This window comes from Monodelphis domestica, chromosome 4, assembly GCF_027887165.1.
Source record: "Monodelphis domestica isolate mMonDom1 chromosome 4, mMonDom1.pri, whole genome shotgun sequence".
NCBI lineage: Eukaryota > Metazoa > Chordata > Mammalia > Didelphimorphia > Didelphidae > Monodelphis > Monodelphis domestica.
This window is the reverse complement of record NC_077230.1, coordinates 25949819-25970875: the sequence shown is the minus strand read 5'-3', so window position 1 is coordinate 25970875 and position 21057 is coordinate 25949819. Positions and strand designations below refer to the sequence as shown.

At 34.6% G+C, this 21057-nt stretch overlaps 1 protein-coding gene across 5 annotated transcripts in view; it reads left to right on the top strand.

The window, feature by feature from the left end:
- Positions 1 to 21057, top strand: part of SYTL5 (synaptotagmin like 5) — a 301635-nt gene that overhangs the window by 154757 nt on the left and 125821 nt on the right. For 4 of the 5 annotated variants that reach the window (XM_056826259.1, XM_056826257.1, XM_001379061.4 and 1 more), the window contains one exon: positions 17786 to 18274. In XM_056826259.1, the coding sequence (XP_056682237.1) occupies positions 18156 to 18274 (119 nt within the window). In that variant the 5' untranslated portion in view covers positions 17786 to 18155. Of the gene's footprint in view, positions 1 to 17473; positions 17617 to 17785; positions 18275 to 21057 lie in introns of those variants that run through there. The other variant, XM_056826258.1, reaches the window with a different exon arrangement.

Genomic DNA, 21057 nt, shown 5'->3' with positions numbered 1-21057 from the left:
CCTGGCCACCTATTCTCAGAAACAAAATAAAGATGGAAAGGCACCAGAGAGAAGTAATGTAAATCCTGTAGGGCCTCTGCCCTCTATGATTCTATACGCAGTAGTCTTTATATATACCTAATATTCTCTATTAGCCTTTTTATGGGCTAGGAAGTCATTCATTCATTCATTCAGTTTCGATGAAGTTTCCTGATTACTAAACTGACTAAAATTAGCCATAATGTTTTCAGTCTTTTCATGGCCTGGATACATACTTAGGATATTTGCTGAAATCAGTTTTTTAACTGTTCCCATGAATTTGGAGGAGAAAGAAAAAATGTAACACCAGCAAGTTTCAGGGACCAGATGTGAAATAAACAGTTGATAATTTTTTTCAACATGACATTTCTATTTTCCTACTTCATAATTATATCTTTCTAAGCTATGCTAGAATATATTTATAATTCACAAATAATCTATAGCATATTGTAGTGTAGGAGGTAATGGGACATTGAGGAAAGCATGCTGGACTTGAACTTAAGTCATGGCATTAAATATTGCTTCCTATGAGAGGTTACATGTTCTCTCTAAGCCTGAATCTCCCTATTTGTAAAATGAGAATAATAATAGCATCTTCCTCCAAGAGTTGTTGTGAAAATGTTTTTTAAACCCTTACTTTCCTTTTAAGAATCAATACTGTGTTTCGGTTCCAAGGCAGAAGAGGGGCAAGGGCTAAGCAGTGGGGATTCAGTGACTTGTCTGGGGCCACATGACTAAGAAGTATCTGAAGTCAGATTTTAAACCCAGGATCTCCCATCTCTGGAACTGGCTCTCACCCATTGAGCCACCCAGCTGCCCTCTATTTTTTAAGTATATAAAGCATTTCATAAGACTTAAAGCACTATATAAATGCCTGCTATAATGATAATAATAGTTACTATGATCATTGCCTTTTTTTGATGAGGTTCAAATGGAACCAGTCTGAGAAATTATTATTCTGCTATTGTCCTTATATATTAAATGTTCATTTACAAATCATTGTACAAATGTATAAAATGGCCATGATTTCTGTATTAAGGCTCAAATATACAATCTCTACTCTTTGGTGTACATGAACAATTTTCTATTTATTGTTAAAATGTGTTATATTGTTGGAGAAAGTTTCCACCACATGAAGTAGCTTTTTAAGGGAGCCATGTAACTTGATACCTTCTATGCACATCAGGTAATTAATATGAAGTTTTAGTATGATTCCCATATTATCTAGAAAGCCATACTCAGCTCTAGAATGAGAAGGTATTTAATACTAGGCAAAATCATAGTGAGCTTAAATTGTCTCAGAAGATGCTGTGTATTATTTCAATCAATTTTAATATTTATTGATGACATGTTTTAAATAGAAAACAGCTTTTCACAGGGACATCAATTATTTCTCACTATGTTTGGAAATTCTTTGTACATTTGCAATACCTGCCTTGGAGCAGCTACATGGTTCAGTGGATAGGGCCCAGAGTAAGGAAAACTCATCTTCCTGAGTTCAAATCTGACCATCTTTGTATCCCTCTCCCGTTTCTACCCTACCTTTCTCCCATTTACTTCTTGATCTTCTGTAGTATGGCTTTTGATTAATGTTGAATTGCTTATTTTGTTAACCTCTTGACTTTAATTTTCAATTGTTGATTAAAAGTAACAAGAATTTCTGATATCTAACTTCTATACCTTTTATAAGGCAATATGGTGGTCGTTTCCTACTCCATAAACCATCTAGATTTGAATTCAGTTCTCCAATGTCTTCTCCAAATCCTCCAGAATCTAATAGTTTTCTTTTTCTTTTTTTTTGTTTAATAGCTATTTATTTTATTACATAGAACTAGTTATAAATTTAGACCAGAACAGTGACTCATTGGAGGAAATGTACAATTAATGCTACACTAATTACCTTCAGCCAATTGTAAGTTTTGATACAGAGTATGGGAAAGAGAAAATCAGAGTAGATCACTGAATACAGCATGAATTTCTGAAGGAGCTGGTTTAAGAAAACACCATAGCTCCTATTTGCTCTTCTCACTCCCTGATGTTAAATGATATAGCCATGGACTAGAGAGTTCCCATCCAATTATATATGAATGTAGGAACTCTGTGGCTTCCATCTAGGAACCCACCCACCTAGGATAATATAGACTGGGGTAATAGCCATGATCAAAAATAGTTTTTCATAATGAGGAAGTGACATAGACTGGGGAATAACATATGAGTTCAATTCCAGAAAAGTTGGAAGAGAGAGGGTCTTATGGCTTCCAAGTTCTGGAATAATTAAGAGAGAGAGGAATGACGGAAGGAAGAATCTTCTAGGCATACATTTCAAGAATTCCAGGAATAATGATATTTACACATCTCATTATGCTGCCTTTTTTTCTGTTCTAGAGAATTCCATGCATTCTGAGACTGGCTCCTTTTCTAGAGGTCTTTTGTCTATGACTATTGCCAAAGTCAGTCAGAGGGTAATCTTAGGGTGCTGTAGTCTTCCTTAAGTTCTTTAAACTCTTTGAGCTCTAGGAAGCTCTTTGGTCCTTTACTCATATAACTGAAGAATAGTAGGTAGCCTATATAAGTGTTGGAGAAGAAATTTCAAGAGACTGTGTGAGGTCATTAGCTATTGATCAGCCACTGGGAATTTTCCCAACATCCTTTGATTGAACCATTTGTACTTCCTTATAATGTAATATTTAATAGGGCCACTAGTCCCATATCAGATTGTTTCATACTCATATAACAGAGTATCAATGAGGGCCTTGTGTATAGCCTTGAAGGGAGAGTTTGCATTCTAAAACATTAGCACTTAAGAGAGGAACAGAGAAGATACCTGTGAGGGTCCCGAGGTATTGAGAAAGATAGCTTGGGAAAAGATTAGGGATCTTCCTAGCCCATCCTCCTTTCCTTATCTCCTAAATTTCAACTTTAATAAACCTACTTTCATTAACAAGAAGTCAGATAGCATTTGTTGGTGAACCCCAGGCTGGAGGGCTTATTACTGGTCAAACATACCATTTAACACTTGGGACTGCATTGCAAAGCACAGAAATCTCTCTCTTCACAAAGTAAACAGTAGCACAAATAGCAATTTCCCATACGTCATCTCTAGCACAAATCTCATCCTGAATAGCCAATTAATGCCAGCTGCCAAAGTTTCAGGGTTCCTTCCCAGCTACGGTAGTGGTTTCAGGGAACACATAATCCCTGCTGTACATTATGCTGGCTGGAATTCTCCTTCTCTCTTATTGCTTCCCTCTCACAACATAGTCAATAAGGGTTTTAAGAGTGTTGTTATTTCATCATGATCTTCCTCTTAAACCTATTTCCCTTGCTTGACTATATTCTCTGTTAGCAGTAGAAACTGTCCCATTTGGTGTCTCCCGAGTTGGTCTTCAAGGCAGCTAAGTGATACAGTGGATAGAGTGCCATGCCTAGAGTCAAGAAAACTCATCTTCATGAGTTCAAATCTGGTCTTAGACACTTATGACTTGTATGACCCTAGGCAAGCCACTTAACACCATTGGCCTCAGTTTTCACATCTCTAAAGTGAGTTGGAGAAGGAAATGGCAAACCACTCCAGTATTTTTGCCAACAAAACCCCAAAATGGATCATGAAGAAATTGGATACAACTAAAAGGATGCAATAACAAAAGTGTTGCCCTTCATATGCAATTGTCTCTCATGCCTGGACACTATGATTTTTTTCAGTCAATCAATTAACATTTATTAAATACCACACACTGTACTAAGTGCCATCTCTTTGAAACCAGAATTTCAAGTCCTGCTTCTGTCTTAGAGATAGCAGATGTAGTGGCTGTTCCTAGAAATTACTTCCATAGATTTGAGTAGATTAGCTAGGAAACAAAGAATAAGGAGTACTGCTTACATATTATTTACATAATGCTTTAAGGTTTGTAATTTGATTCTTACAACAACTTTATGGGGTTGGTACTATTATTATCCTGATTTTATAGAATAAGAAACAGGTTTAGAGAACTTGTTGAATTCCCCAGGTTCAGAAAGTCTGAGGGGGGTACTCATACTCATATCTTTTTCACTCCACTATACTTTTCTTTTTTTATTTGAAAAATTATTTAATTAATTGATTTAGAATATTTTCCATGGTTACATGATTCATGTTCTTTCCCTTCCCCCCTCCCACCCCTCCCATAACCTACAAACAGTTCCACTGGGTTTTACATGTGTCATCCAATATGCTTTTCATTAGATCATATTACCTCTTAATGTATTGTCAGACACTGAGAAGCTATATCTCAGAGCAAAAGGAGATGGAAAATTATTTAGGAACATCCTAGGATAAAAAATAACATAGGGGAATTCACTCAATCTGGCTACAAGTTGGTAGTATCTGGATCCACTGTTAGGATAGAATTGGACCACAGACCGTCACAGCATCAGTTGAAGAAGCTGGGTAATGTAGGGCACAAGCTGGGGCCCTCAGGTGGGCAGCTACCTAGATAGGTGAGTTCTCTCAGGGAGCAAATAGAAGTTCCTCGTGTTTTTACCCAGAATTATTCGGTGAGCCTAGCAAGAAAACAAGGAACCATGTTCAAGTCCATGTGCCTCCCGGTTTGAATGCTGTGATTTCAAGAGTTCCAACCCAGAAAGAAAACACGGTCTTCTGAGATTCTCCTTCTTACTCCTATTTCTCTCTATTATTTCAAGTATCTAGTTTATCCACTACTTCTATCATTCCAAAAATCCTGCTGAATCTGTATTCTCAGTTATCTTTAGTGACCTCTTACTTACTAAATCCATTGGATTTTTCTCAATTATCATTCTCCTCAGTCTTTTTGCAACATCTGACTCTAAGCATCACCCTTCTTTAAATTGTCTCTTCTCTGAGCTTTTATTATACTGCACTATTCTCATTCTCTTCCTCCATCCCTCACCTCTACTTTGTGTCTTTTACTAGCTTGATTTTCTATTTTCTATTTTAAAATTAAAACATTACCAATGGTTCAGCCTTTGGCCCCCTCCCATTGTTTTTTACATTTTTTTCTTCTGGGGATATCATTCACCCCTATGGTTTCAATTACTGACTCTGTGCAAATGACTTACATATTTGCATTTCCAATCTTTTCTTTTTTCCTGAGCTTTAATTCTGCACTCAGCTTCCTGCTGAATATTTCCAATCTCATATTTTACTGTCCTTCAAATTCACCATATTAAACTGAACTTATGATCTTTCATTTAAATGAACTCTCCTTGGTTTTCCTGTTTCATCCAGGCTTGAAGTATTTACATTATATTTCACTTTTCTCTCTCTTCACCTAGATGGCCAAATGTCCTAAAACCTGTTTATTTGTGCCTCATACTATGCATCTTGGCTTTTCTTCTTATTCTCAGCACCCTTACCTTAGGCCAGATCAGGAATTCTTAATCTCTTTTTGTGACATAATCTCTAGCATTCTAGTGAAGCCTATGGACTGCATCTCAGAGTAATGTTTTTAAATAATTGAAGGAAATGCTAAATTTCAGATAAAGGCTAATAAAAATAAATATGAATTTTTTTTCACATCCAAGTGTATGGATCTCTTGACATTGATCTAGAGACTTGTGGGAGGATCATTGGATCCCTTTAAGTACCTTTGACCTAGAGTCTTATCATCTCACATCTGGATTATTTCAGTAGCTTCCTAATTATTATTTCTCTTCCAGCCTTTTTTACAGTCAATCTGTCCTACATACCACTGATACATTAAATATTATAAAATACTATTTTTGAAATACACTCTTTCCTTTTCTTATCACTTGACTTATAGCTTGTACTTTTGCCAAATGATAAAAAGAAACCAAAAACATGCCATTGATGAGAACAAGATCCTGGGAGCAGAAAGGGAGGATGCTTTCCCAAAGGGGATTGGGTAGAGTCATTGTCCTATTCTTACCTGAATTGCATCCAGGTTTTTCTTGATATATGGCACTTAATAATTCATGTGTAGGAAGTAGACACGCACATATTCATCAACATTTTAAATGATTTGAGAATTTTATCAGTGTAGCATATTATTTCCCTTGCATCTTGCAAACCTAACCTGGCATATGTACAAACAGACACAAATATATATGTGAGAAGTGGTTTCATGAGTTCCAATGACTGAAAAGTTATCACCTGTTGGGCAACCTTCTGATGGATGAGCATTTTTGATACTTTGATATGTTTGTTCTTGGACCACGGTACATTGTCCATGTATTCAGTGATATCTGCCAGAGCTTGTGCTCTGTAGACATTGCCTTTGAGGCTATAGGGTCACCTCCATTCAGAATAAGACCCAGAAATGCAAAATATGAACTACAACATTCAATAGTATTATACAAGGGGAAACTTTTCTTTTAGAATTAAGATTATGTGTTTCTGCACAGATGAGCTTAAAATCCTTTCCTGAGTAGCAACTTTCCCTATTATACTGTACTTCGACATAAATGTGCAGCATTCTGAGGGTGAGACTTCAAGTAGTGCTGCTATCTCCCTATATCCTGGGAGTGGCTTTTCAGGGACACTTAATGATTTGTCATTGTTTCATTTGACTGGCTTTTTTCAGTTGACCTTTTCCTTTTTTATATGGTCATTCTTATTTTCTTCTCCTTTTAGTATTTATTCTTTTCAGCCATATGGCATATGTCTATTTAGTGTAATTTGCTTTGTTTTTCTTATAATGGAGGACAAATATTAAAATCAGACTCTGACCTATTGGGCCTTGAATAACTATTAAAATACAAGTAGACACAGCACCATTTGTAATTATTGTTTGAACTCAATAGGTTCCAGTCCATTGAAACCACTGCCTTACTGAAGCTCATTTTTAATTAATCTTTTAAACCAAATTTCCAGAAATACTATACTCCTACATTAAAACCATATTCAATTCATTTCTATTTTTGTGGCTTATGTGCATAGACTTTTGTGACTTCTTAACTTTAGCACTATGATGTAGAAAAGCATTCAAAGAACTGTAACAGTGCTTATTTATGAAAATAATATTTTTTGGTTTACTAAATGATGAAAATAAGAAATACAAGGATTTTTGTATTATGTTTTCATATCAAAACATGGAAATGCTTTGTATGAGCTTTGTTTTTTTAAAGTATGTGATAAATTCAGTGCATTATTTCCAAAACAATCCTAGTTGTCCATCTCTCTAAACTTCCTTCTGTTTACTTCTGTGCATTAAAAAGAAAAAAAAAACTTCAATAACTCTTGTTAACACACTCTTTTTCACTATTCCTAACCCCTCCTCCCTTCCAAATCCCACACATAGTATCTGTGTATGTGAGGAAAGTTAAAGTTTGATCTTTCATTCAGTATGTTAGGGAAGAGATATTGAAATCTATTGGGGTTTTTTTAAAACCCTTACCTTCCATCTTGGAGTCAATACTGTGTATTGGCTCCAAGGCAGAAGAGTGGTAAGGGCTAGGCAATGGGTGTCAAGTGACTTGCCCAGGGTCATACAGCTGGGAAGTGTCTGAGTCCAGATTTGAACCTATGACCTCCCATCTCTAGGCCTGACTCTATTGTTTTGTTTTTTAATATATGTAAAAACAGTTCAAAAATTCAAAGGAAAGGGGGGCTTTTATATATTTACTTTAAGATTTCAGTAAACCTATGATCTTATAATTGAGGGTAATTTTTATAAAAGTTGTCATCACATAACAACATAGTTTTTCTTTTAAAATATTTATTTATTTATTATATTTAAATACCCAGGTAACTCCCTCCCTTCCTCTCTGCCTCTCTTTAAAAAAGGCATCATTTGACAAAAAGATATAAGTATATATAAAACTATGTCCTTCTTGTTTCTTTCTATCAGTACTTTCTCTGAAAGGGGTCATATACAAGCCATTCTTTAAACAATATTTCTATTGCTGTATATAATGTTCTCTTGGTTCTGCTTCACTCTTTATAATTTCATGGAAATCTTTCCATGTTTTCCCAAAATTAACATGTTCCTCATTTTCATTCTGTATGACTCTTGTCCATCTAAATTTTCAACAGAAGGTCTACTCAATGTGCTAATGAATGCCCTCTTGGTCTATTGTGGCATTTTGTGATTATTACTAAAACAGAGAAATTCTTCATCAATTATGCTTTACTGTTTTATACTATTTTAAAATTATGAATACATTAATATGAACATTTCAAAATACAAAATATCACAGAAAGATTTACATATGAAACTGAAAACCTCTAGTACATAATTCTTTCAAGTGTATGGCATCAGCAGGTTCTACTCTCTGACAGTGTTTGGAAATTTAAGCTACAGAAGGAAGATAAAAAGGAAAAGTACTTCCTTCTTTTCTGGCCATACTTTCTGATTTCACTAGTCATAATTCCTGTTCCTCTACCTCATCTTTCTCTTCTCATTAAGCCTATTTTTCCATTGCTGCCTTTTCTCATGAGATATTGAAGAAAAAGCAATGAGGGGAGAAAACATGACCCACATATATACCCTCTTCTTCATCTGAGCTACCTGGTTTATGATTTTAAACAGAAGGTAAGAAAGAAATCATGAATTCAATTTTAATTTTGCTTTCAGGAAATTGACCTAAAGTTATTAATAATTCAAAAGTTGAAAATTATCTATTATACTATAGTTGAAAGCTCCTAAGCTAAGATTAAAAAATCAAAACAAAATAAAACTGGATATTTTAGACTGACAATTTGGAACTAGGTTTAACTCTTCTCCGCAACAAATTCCAGCTGTTCATTGCCACTCCCACACACACACACTGCAGTCCATTGTTCACAATTAAATCTTTAAAAAGCTGATATGGCAGTTGTGACTAATTATAGTTTTGCATATTTAAAAAATCAGAAATCAAAACAGCTTTTAAAATAGAGAAATTATATAGGAAATGCACATTATTACAGGCAAAGGTGCTTTTTTGTGTGTGTAAATTTTGTTGTTGTTGTTGGTCTCAGATCCAGTCTACTGAAGACCCTGTGCATGTCTTTTTCAACTCTATGCTATCCTTGAAAATACAATTTTTCAAAGGGCATTTGTCTCTCTTGCTCTACTGGAATATTACTATTTCATCATATCCCCCCCTTCCTAATTGCTCAAATATATATTACCTTCTTGGGTTTCTTTGGACTCTTGTATTTGCATTTGAAAGTTTCTTCTTAGTGTGTTTGCCTTTTCATCAACATTATTTGAAAATCTATAACATTAAAAATAGTTTGGCTATAAGAACTATAAGAGTACTTGGAAAGTAAACGATTCCCTCCCCCCCCCCCCCCCCCGTAGGATAATATGAAGTTTTGCATGGCAATTTATTATTGATTCACCTTTCTCATTTTAGAACATCAAGTCCCAAGATTTCCTCTAATTCATTATTCTAATTGCCAATTCTTATGTGATTATGATTGTAGTTCTTTTGTACTTGAGCTTTTTCTTTCTGGTATCTTGCTCTATTATTCTTTGACCTGGAAGTTTTGTATTTGTGGCCAAGCTATTTTTTCTTCTTTTGGAGCTATTTGTAAGTGTGCAGTTACTTTCTTCTTTTTTGTTTCTTGGGGATCTCTGAATTCATTATATTTCTCCATAATATTTAGTGCCTTTTTCTACATAATCAAATTTCCTGTTTCACTTTCAGATTTGGGTCTGTCTGCTGCCCCATATTGTAGTCTTGATTTGGATAGTCAAAATCTGTTTGGTCCTGACCTTGATTTCCTAGGATTCTGTTCCTGGATTCTGCTTTCCATGTATATTTTTTCTCAGAATGCTGGAAGATTCCAGGGTCTTCTTGGTCATCTGGGTTCAGAATATGTCATTTTCTGGGCTTTCTGGAGCATTTCTGGTCAGTGTTGTGAGTTTTTCTTGTTTTTTGTCTTTCTGTTTCTTGAACAGCTGACTCCTGATCCCATATCTCTAATCAGAAAGGTCAAAGTACATTAGGTTTCCAAGGTCCCTGAAACTTCCTAATCCAAACTCTCTGGTCCTTATGCCCTTAGGGAAAGAACACTGTCAGCTTCACTTAACTCTGGTGCATCTCCAGTCCAGGCTGGTAGACCTGTCATAATGGCCTTTCTGGTAGTACTGTTCTCCCATTGTCCACAGACTGCTATCTTTTTATTCAGTTCTATACTAAACTAGGTGTTTACAATAATTTCTTTTGATATTTCTTGATTATTTGGTGCTCTTTTAAAATCTTTGCTGAAATACATGTGAGAAAAGTAGGATTCTATGAACTATCATCTTAACTGGAATTCATTTCCTAGAAAAATTAAGAAAACTAATAAAGAACCCTTGGGAAATATTCTTTTTTACTTTAATATTGGTAACATATTGTCAAAAATTTTAATTTAAAAATGTTATCTCCTACAGTTTTTGCCCGTATCTGTTACTGATGCTCTTGCTCAGTGATAGTTCAAATGGTGGAAATAATATATCCAGATAACCAATGAGGTATCAGGTTGGATCTTGAAGGAATCTAGGAGGTAGAGAAACAGAGTCCTCTTTTAGAGAAGCCCTTTGGGACAAGAAGAGGCACAGGCAAAATCATTGTCTGCATCAGTTGTTTGGAAAGAGGATAGCTAGCAACGATCAGTCCTCTTTAAACATTTCTCCTTAAACCAAGGCCAGTGGCATCAGAGAGCTGATAATTCCTCTCATATCCTACTGCTGTTTTTTCATCCAACTCAAATATCCCATGCCCTCTCAACTCTCTTTTGATTCTGAAAACTTACAAACACTTCAAATAAGAAAAATGTAAGGAATGTAAATAAGTATTGTTATAAAAAACTAATAAAATCAATTCTTTTATTTTTTTATAGCTGATTCTTTTTTTAAAACCCTTAACTTTCATCTTAGAATCAATACTGTATATTGGTTCCAAGGCAGAGGAGTGGTAAGGGCGAGGCAATGGGTGTCAAATGATTTGCTTCTAGTCACACAGGTAGGAAGTATCTGAGGTCAAATTTGAACCCAGGACGTCCTGTCGCTAGGCCTGGCACTTTTTCCACCAAGACCCCTTGTCTACAGACTTCTAATTGATCTTTCTCAGTTTTGCCTTAGTTGTCTCCCAAATCCAATTCTTCCTCTACACTGTTGTCAAAACATTTCCCTTAAGTGCAGATCTAACTCTGTCACTCCCCTATTTCATAAACCTGAGTGGCTTCTTTAAAATCAAACATCAACTTCTCTAATTAGCCTTTCACACCTTGTCTCAATTTATTTTAACAGCCTCGTTGGCCCTTCTACACCCTCAAATCCTGCGAACCAGTCAGACTGGCTTTGTGTTCTTAGATAAGACATTTCATATCCTATCTGCACGTCTTTGCACTTACTGGTTCCATGCGTGGAGTGTTCTCTCTTTAGTTCCACCTTATAAAATCGTGACATCGTCTAACACCGTCTACACAAGTCCTTTTCTGATGCTTCTGTTAGTGCCCTCCAGTACTACCTAGTATTTTGTATTTATCCTCTTGATATTTTGTATAATTTGATATGTATACTCTTTGTCTCTCTGCTACAGTATATATACTTCTTGACTTGGAGTAAAAAGGTCCTGAAAGTAGGGATTATTTTATTTATTGTATCTGTTTCCCCAGAGCAAAGTTCAATGCCTAGCACAAAGCAGGTGTTCAATAAACATCTGTTGGCGTATTGATGGATCATGTTAAGGACATGTTAGTGAATATGGTTGTTTAAAAGTTATTGCTCAGCATTCCGTCATTGCCAACATGCAAGGATAGTTCTCTTCAAAGTTGTTTCATGAAGACTCAGGCTCATGTAAAAGAAATAATTTGTGCCACATGAAACTGCTTCGATTTGTCATTGCTTTCTTCATGTATTAATATTTCTGAGAGTGGGAAATAGAAAGGGGAAACAGTAATAGCAAGTAAAATCCATAAATGCAATAACATAAAAAAGGGACAAAGAAGGAAACTTAATCTTAGTATTCTAGAAGGTCTACATTCAGGGAAATTAAGGAAAGAACAAGTAAGTGTATGATACATGAACTACAGAATATAATTTAAACTAGATTGGATAGAAAGAAATAGGAGAGCAAACTAAAAGAGTGATTCTTGGAAAATGAACAGAAACATTACTTAAATGGAGAAGGGGGAAGGGAAGATTTTAAAGTGCATACTCAACTGGGTAAGCAAAGAGAAGTATTAAAAGAAGAGTTAGATACATGAAAAGAAAGAGAACTAATAGGTAAAGTCAAGTAACTGTCAGGTAAACGAAAATACCTAAAGAGCCTAAGGGAATCAATTAAATATAAGCAACATAAACATAATTAACTGCAGCAACAAAGCTCACCTGAAAGATGAAGGGAATAAAAACCAAATAAACAAATGGAAAAATACATACTTGACAAATCAAATGGGAAATATGAATGGAATTAAATGATACAATAAAATATGAGACTGGCAGAATGTTTTGAAAACAAAACTAATAAAAATAAAATAATTTCCCATATAGAAAAACACAACTAAAATATAAAGACATTTATGGAATTTAAAAATGAGAAGCTGGGACAAAATTTACTGTGTGGTGGATAGTTCAACAAAAGTAGAATTCCAATCTTGCCATTAGACAAAGCAAAAATAAAAATGAATATCAAGGGAGATAAACAGAGAAAGTCCATTATGCTTAAAGTTGCCATGGACAATGAAATAATATCCATTTTTAATGTGAATGCACAAAAGGGCATAGTAATTGACTTCATAAGGGAAAACAACTAAATTGGAAAAAAGAATCCGAATAGTAATGCAATAACTAGATGAGATATTAATGTTTCTCTATCAAATATGAATGAATCTAACAAAAAGATAAAAAAGAAAATATTTTTTTAAAGTATAAGGCAGTTAGAGCCAAAAGATTTGTTCTGTCTTCAGAACAGAAACATTTAGAATAGGCACATTTTAGTTCTACATGGAATCAGTACAAAAGGAAGTTATTTATTCTGGCATAGAGAAATCTTAAATAAACATAAAATAACAGAAAGAGTAGATACAATTTTATAGACCATGGTGTCATGGGGTTGAGACAGGGCCTGTGATTTCCAGTACCAAGTTCCCAGTACCAGTGCAGATTAGAACTTCCTTTGCAACTTAGTCTTAGAGAGTTATCATAGTTATAGAAAGTAGCTAGATAAAAGTAATAATTATGACAAAGAACACAATAGGAAAATAAATAGATTTAATAATGCATCTAGAATACTGAATAAATCAAAGAAAAATTTCTAGAAACAATAAATTTGTTTTTTGAGAATTATAATCAGTTAGCAATTGGTCCATATAAAAATGTAGAATTAACATCTTTCCCTAAACCAATTAAAATGTGAGAAAAATGCTCTACTAGGTATTGGTTAAACACATATAAACTTTATAGTTTAAACAGAAAGAAATACATTAATAAAAGTAGATGTACCATTATCACTGATGCAAAATTTTTAAACAAAACCCTAGCAGTGTTTGGAGAGGGATAGGAAAGTAGCCAGGTATACTAATTAATATTACTATTTCTCCAGCTATGAACTGCTTCAATCCTTCTGGGAAGGAATTTTGACTTTTAACAAGCAAGTGACTAATATATCTATTCATTTTGACCTAGAAATCTCATTACTATACATATGCCTCAATGAAGTAAAAGAAAAAAGTTCATATATTCACCAAAATGTTAATAGAAGCCCTTTCTGAGACAGCAAAAACTAGAAACTAGGTACCTATCAATTGGGGAATAGCTAAACAAATTGAGGCATGTGAAGGCAATGGAATATTAAGTACTAAATTGTAAAAAATTGATGAATATGAAAAATGAAGCAGAGTTAAGAGAAATGAGAAGACCAATGTGCATGATGATTACAATAATATAAATGGAAAAAATGAAAAAGGACTGAATACTATAATCATAATTACCATGCTTAGCCTTACAGAAGAACTGAGAAAATGCAGCATCTCTCTCCCTTCATTGCTGACGGAGGGCATGAGCAGTGTGGAATATTGCATATAATGCCAGATTACTTTTTTTTCCTGAACTGCTCTTGGTTTTTTTTTTTTAAACCCTTACCTTCTGTTTTAGAGTCAATACTGTGTATTGGCTCCAAGGCAGAAGAGTGGTAAGGGCTAGGCAATGGGGGTCAAGTGACTTGCCCAGGGTCACACAGCTAGGGTGTATCTGAGGCCAGATTTGAACCTAGGACCTCCCGTCTCTAGGCCTGGCTCTCAATCCACTGAGCTACCCAGCTACCCCCCGAACTCTTTTTCAATCTTTGCTACTATAGGTTGAAGAGGTCAAGTGATAAATTTGGAAATAAATGTAGTGAATAATAAAATGTGAAAATATTTTACTCAAAGAAAAGAATGTTATTGCTGAAAGATTGAGAATTCTTACTTTTATTAATTCAAAGTCTTGGAACATATATAAAATGCAAGAAAGGAAGTTATCATTTTTGACTGATTTCATATATTTATATGTGGTTTTTGTTGATAGGAGTCATAGAGCTAACTAATACCTTTTATTTAGGACCAGCAAGTGTCAAAATTGGTCCCAAGAAGAGAGACTTTTTTTTTAAACCCAGACTTTCAGATTTTTTACTCAAAATAATAGGGTTTGAGTGATAAACAAAATTAGAATTTTCAACACAGGGAGTAAATTGGACTTTGTAATTCTCAGTGATATTTGTCTTCCCAATAAAATTATAAGATTTTTGATGCCAGTGACCATGTTTTATATTTAACTGCTTGGTGGTTTATAGAGTAAATATTTACTTTTCTTATACACTTAGAATATTCCTATTTGTGTTATAATTTATCTTTCCATTAGTCAGTAAATTCTTTTAAAAGCAGTGACTATATTTTTTAAATCTTTATTTCTATCCCCCACAGTCTAGCATAGTGCTTTGCATATAGCAGATGTCTAATAATAGACAGAGCAATGGATAAAGAGCAGGACCAGAATTCACCTAATTGAGTTCACATTTGGCCTCAGACACTTCCTAACTGTGTGACCCTAGACAAGCCACTTAAACTATATATCTCAGTTTCTTCATTTATAAAATAAGTTGGAGAAGGAATTTACAAGCCATTCCAGTATCTCTGCCAAGAAAAAAAACCCAAATGGGGTCACAATGATTCAGACATGATAGAATAATAAGAAAAAACAAAAATAAATATTTGTCAAACAGGTTAAATAAAATGAACAGATGCTATTTTAATTATTTTTTTAGTAAGTGATAAAATTTCAATTATCTCTGCTTCCCTGTTTGCTAGACTCCCAGTTGGACAATAACAGGTAGTTATTCTTTTATAAGCAGTAGCACTAGTAGTAGCAGTAGTAGTAGTAGTAGTAGTAGTAGTAGTAGTAGTAGTAGTAATAGTAGTAGTAATAGTAGTAGTAGTAGTAGTAGTAGTAGTAGCAGTAGTAGCAGTAGTAGTAGTCATAGTAGTACTAATAGTAGTAGTAGTAGTAGCAGTAGTAGTAGTAGTAGAATTGTAGTAGTAGTACTAGTAGTAGTAGTAGTACTAATAGTAGTAGTAGTAGTAGCAATAGTAGTAGTAGTAGCAGTAGCAGTAGTAGTACTAATAGTAGTAGTAGTACTAATAGTAGTAGCAATAGTAGTAGTAGTAGCAGTAGTAGTAGCAGTAGTAGTAGCAGTAGTAGTAGCAATAGTAGTAGCAGTAGTAGTAGCAGTAGTAGTAGTAGCAGTAGTAGTCATAGTAGTGGCAGTAGTAGTAGTAGTAGTAGTAGTAGTAGCAGTAGTAGTCATAGTAGTAGTCATAGTAGTAGTAGTAGTAATAGTAGTAGTAGTAGTAATAGTAGTAGTAGTAGTAGTAGTAGTAGTAGTAGTAGTAGTAGTAGTAAGTAGTAAGTAGTATTAAGTAGTAGTAGTAGCAGGAGCAGCAACAACAGCAGTATTCAGGGCAGTAACCTCCCACAAAGAGGATAATGTCACAGACCCTAGCAGAGCAAATTGTAAACAACAGCTCATGACCTTGCAAAGTGGTCTATGGTATAGCCAGATCTATGGAATATCTTTATTTATTGTTCCTGTCCTTTATAAAAGGGCACCTTCTGCTTTGCTGAAAAGACTGAGAGTTTATTCTACAAAGCTATTGGCCAGTCACTTTGACAACTCAGATCCATTGATTGGCCAGTGATGTAGCTACGAATTGTTGTGGATGCTGTGATGCAGACCAAACAGCTTGAATGAACATCCCCAAAGTTGTTATTGTTCAGCATGTCTATCTCCAAGTGACTCCATTTGGGGTTTTCTTGGCAAAGATATTAGAGTGGTTTGCCATTTCCTTCTCCACCTCATTTTTGAGATTAGGAAACTGAGGCCAATGGGAATAATTGACTTGCCCAGGGGCATATAGCTAATAAATGTCTGAGACCAGATTTGAACTCAGGAAATAAGTTTTTCTGACTTTAGGCTCAGTACTCTATCCACTGATCCACCTAGCTGGGCATTTAAGGGAGAGGAAATTTTAAGAAGAATTAAAGGAGAGACTTCTCAGACCACCAATGTTTTCCCATAAAGTTACTCCCTTAATTTCCATAGCAACTATTTTTACCTGGAAATCAATGAACACACTGATAAGAGAAAGATAAAGTACTTTCCCCACTGCTTGGTACATAAAGCAGAGTAAAATTTCACTTAGTAGTGTAAAACTTGAACTATCAGATTCTTGAGTTGTCCATAGTTTTGAAAAAAGGAACTGGGGCATATTCCATCACTGCTCTGTAGCTGGCATTCTTTTGCTACTAAATGTGGATCCTGCCTATCTGTATAGCTTCTTTCTCTCCTTTCTTTTTCTCTTTACATCTCTGATATTACCTATTCTATGTTGATTGTTAGCAGCAATTTAAGAGGTCAAATGTTTCTTTAAAAAAAAAACACTTACTTTCTGTCTTAGTAAAAATCTAAGACAGAAGGACAAGGGCTAGTCATTTGGAGTTAGGTGACTTGCCCAGGGTCACACAGCTAGGAATTTTTTGAAGCTAGATTTGAACCCATGTCCTCCTAACTCCAGACTTGGCACTGACACCTCGCTGCACCATCAATGTTTTCTTGATCTTGTCCACACATTCTGGGAGTATATTCAATTTGTATTCTGTGGTCCTCCATGCATTAATTACTTTATCCTCTTAAAATCATAATCCTTTCTCATTTTAAAGAATTTAAAGAAAATTTTGAAAAGATTTAATAATATATAATTATTTAAATTATTTAAAGTAAAATAAAAATAATTATAACATAATAATAATAATATATAAAAATAAAAAAATTTAAAGAAAATATCTCTGATCAAACAGATATTTGTATAGATTCACAATATAAATATTTTATCCCTTCACTCTAAGAATACTTACATAAAAATAATATTTATCTGTAAATGTAATATTTTTTTGGAGTTAAGACCAAGAAAACAATCCTATGTATTGTTGCTACCTGTGTGAGTGTTATATTCTTATTAGATTATAAACTACTTGATTTCAATTACTGCCTCTATTCAGGTGACTTCCAAAACTATATCTCTATTCTCAACCTCTCCCTAGAACTCAAGACCTTTTTGGTTAACAGATCAAAGATTTTGTTCCTGATCCAGACACACTGCTCTTTCAAAAAGTAGGTATTTTATGACACAAATGTGGTTTTGTAACTTAAACCATGGAGAATGAAAATCGACCAGTTTCCTTAATGAATATTGATGCACATTTTTAAACAAAAATGAGATGTTTTACTCTGGTGCCTTAAATAACGGTCATATTCTTTCTCTTCCCTACGCCCCTTTCAGTTCTTTTAGGATTTGGACACTGCATCTCCAATTCTTGAACTGTGCCTGGGCTGAAAGATTTACATTTGGACTTCAGTGGGAGAACACAGCTGCAGCCTAAGAAGTGTGACAAAGACTTTGTGGTTCATCAATGAAAGGGAAAAATGAGTTTCTCAGGAGGTGATCCTAATGGATATCCTTTTTCTTCCCTTGCTATCCTGAGAAAACATGCATTCACTTCTGTATAGACTTCATGAAGAATACAATTCATTGTTAATTGGCTCAGTAGACGCTCCTATCAATGTGATGTTTTAGAAAATCCTTCCGTTACAGAAGTCAGTCATCTTGTGCCTATCCAGCTGCTTGCCGCAGGGGTCACTGCAGAAATACCATGTCTAAGAACACAGAGATTATCAATCTATCGTTTCTATTGGAGCACGAGAAGGAAATGATCCTGGGAGTCTTAAAGAGAGATGAATACTTGAAGAAAGTAGAAGATAAGAGAATAAGGTAATTTTCTTTGATTGATTTGCTCATGTAACATTTCTCCCCACCTTCCTGTTGTTTTCTAGATCTCGTTGCTAGAAGATAATTTGAGTAGATTGAAGGCTGTTGCCCCAGATGACCTTTAATGTACCTTCTTACCTTAAGAGCGAAGGAGTCTATGGAGTTATTGACTTTAATGGTGTTCACTGTTAACTAGGAAAGATTTTTAAGGAATTGTGATATTTTCTTATTTAACCTGCTGGAAGAAGTAACTTTGAGAGGTAGGCAGTGGGGTAGAGTAGATAGAAAGGTGGACTTGGAGTCTAAAGGACACAAGGACTCTTGGCTCTGGCACTTACTACCTGTCTGACCGTGGGCAAATCTTTGTATAATATGTGTTTATCATCTCTGGCCTCTGGAGGAATTATTATTTAATTATTTAATCCAAGGTTTCCTAACTTGGGACTGATGAACTTGTATATAAATAAATTAGCTTCCTTTGTAATCTTATGTGTTTTATTTTGGGCATTTAAAAGCATTAAAGTGAGAAAGGAACCATAGCCTTCACTAGACTACCATAATGGAGACAATGACACAAAAAAAGGGGTAAAAGCAAAAGTTTTAAAAAATCAATTTAATCTTTTTTTGATTATTCAAAATTTTTAAATTATTCAGCATAAATCAATGATCTGGAACTTCAGGTAATTAGGAAACCCCGATGATGGATGTGTCCCAAGCATTCTCTGCATCACAATTAACAGAATTCCACGTCATCGTATTCTGATGACTCAAAACTTTACCATAGACAAGTCAGGAAGACCTGAGTTCAAATCTAGTCTCAGAAATTTACTAGCAGTGTGACCAAAGGCAAATCATTTAAACTCTCTTTGTCTCTGTTTTCTCAACTATAAAATGGGGATAAAAATGGTACCTGTCTCATAGTTGGTGTAAGGCTCAAATAAGAAATGTATACAATTTCTTAGCATAGCACCTGGCACATGGTAATTGCTATATAAATGCTAATTTATTTTCCTTCAATAGTAAGATTTTTTACAGGACAAGCCTTTAACAAAACTGTGTAGAAGATAATTCTTTTATGTATGTACATTGCTATTTTCTTCTTCCAAGAAACAATGACTCTCTCTCACCTTGTAGTCCCCACCTTCCAGCTATACTCCCTCAACTCCTCCACAGTACCCTTTCACCTGATCTCTCTCACTCTTCTCTGTAATTCCCCTTGACCTGTGTTGTGCCACCTATCTAACCAGTCATTCTTAGAAAGCATCCTTATAGCCAATTTTCACCAAAGTGAATAAGAGCAACTAATAATTTAGAAGTTTATCAATTCCAAATAATAATTTTAACAGGATAGTAATTCTATTCCCGGTAGGAATATTTCTTAATTCCAATAGGGAGGGAATTAGGAGCTAGAAGGTAAAAGTGTCCACATTGTTCAAGGAATCACTGGTAAATTCCTTGGGCTAACCTTTCATTCACATCAACAAAAGATGTGGTGTAGGTTTAAAATCTGAGTCATCCATGACATCCGTAACAGAAAATATAACAAATGTCTTTCACAAATCATTATTGCCTAAAATGGATTCTGTATGCTTGATTGCCTTATCCTATCGTCCTAAAAGAATGCTAATTTTGTTCAAGATCAAAATCACAACGAAAATCTGCTTTCATATTTGGAGAGGAAATGCTGTAAACTTGTCATAAGATTATTTTCATACATTTGATTCTGTTTTTTACATTTTATTTTATTCTGTAACCATATTCTATATTCTATGCAAAAAATCTACCGCCTTTTTTTCTGTCTCTAAGTAAAGAAGCTCACATGTGTAAAAGTTCACTGTCCTCTCCCTCTGAAGTTAGAGGCTCAGGCTTTCCCACAATATATGTTAAAGAAAAATTCTGTTCTCAGTACTCCGATAAAGCATTAGAACAACATTTTTGGCAAAATTTGTATGTTATCCTTGAGAAACTGGACTGAACTCGTATCTCTAGCAATCAAAAAGATGGTCGGATCTAATCTCCCAAGCTCCAGTTCATCTACATATCTCGGTCCCTATTTCTATAATCTATACCTACATACCTGGATCTACATACCTGGGAAACCTCAAGATGTAACTGGGACCCACAGAATTCACAAAAGCATTCCTTAGAGGTGGTTTCTATTCCACTTATATGTAATACCTAATTTCTTTAAAATGAATTTCCTAATGCCATGATGATGCCAATCCCATAACCAATAAAAATGTGCTTATATAAATTTTTATCTTCAGCTCAGGATCTTTGACCTAAATGGAGGCAAGTCATGAATCCTTTATTATCAGGTGGCATTGCCCTCTTCATAAATATATTGCTTAGAGAAACTTGTCTTCAGTTTATATTTTTCATAAATTTTACATACAGCAATGGAATGGGCTTCCTTGAGAAATGATAGAGGTCCTTAAGTACAGCTAGATTTTCTTTTGTTAGGTATAAGTGAGGATTCCTTTCATATATCAGTTAGTCTAATTGGACACTAAAGCTTCTTCAAAATTTCAAATTTAGTGACTATTTGATCTTAATATCTTCTCAATTTATCAAGAATTAATTCATGATCTTTTGGTGGGTATTTAACTGTTAATGATCTTCTCGACATTCTTATGTTCTTTGGTGACTTTTATTGAGTTTACAATTCCCTAGAACTTTTTCATATAAACTTCTGTTTTATATTTGGGAAATGACATTTCTGAGCCCAAATGTATGTCTTTCCATTTGTCCCAATCAATTATCACCTTTTTATATTTAATCTCTTG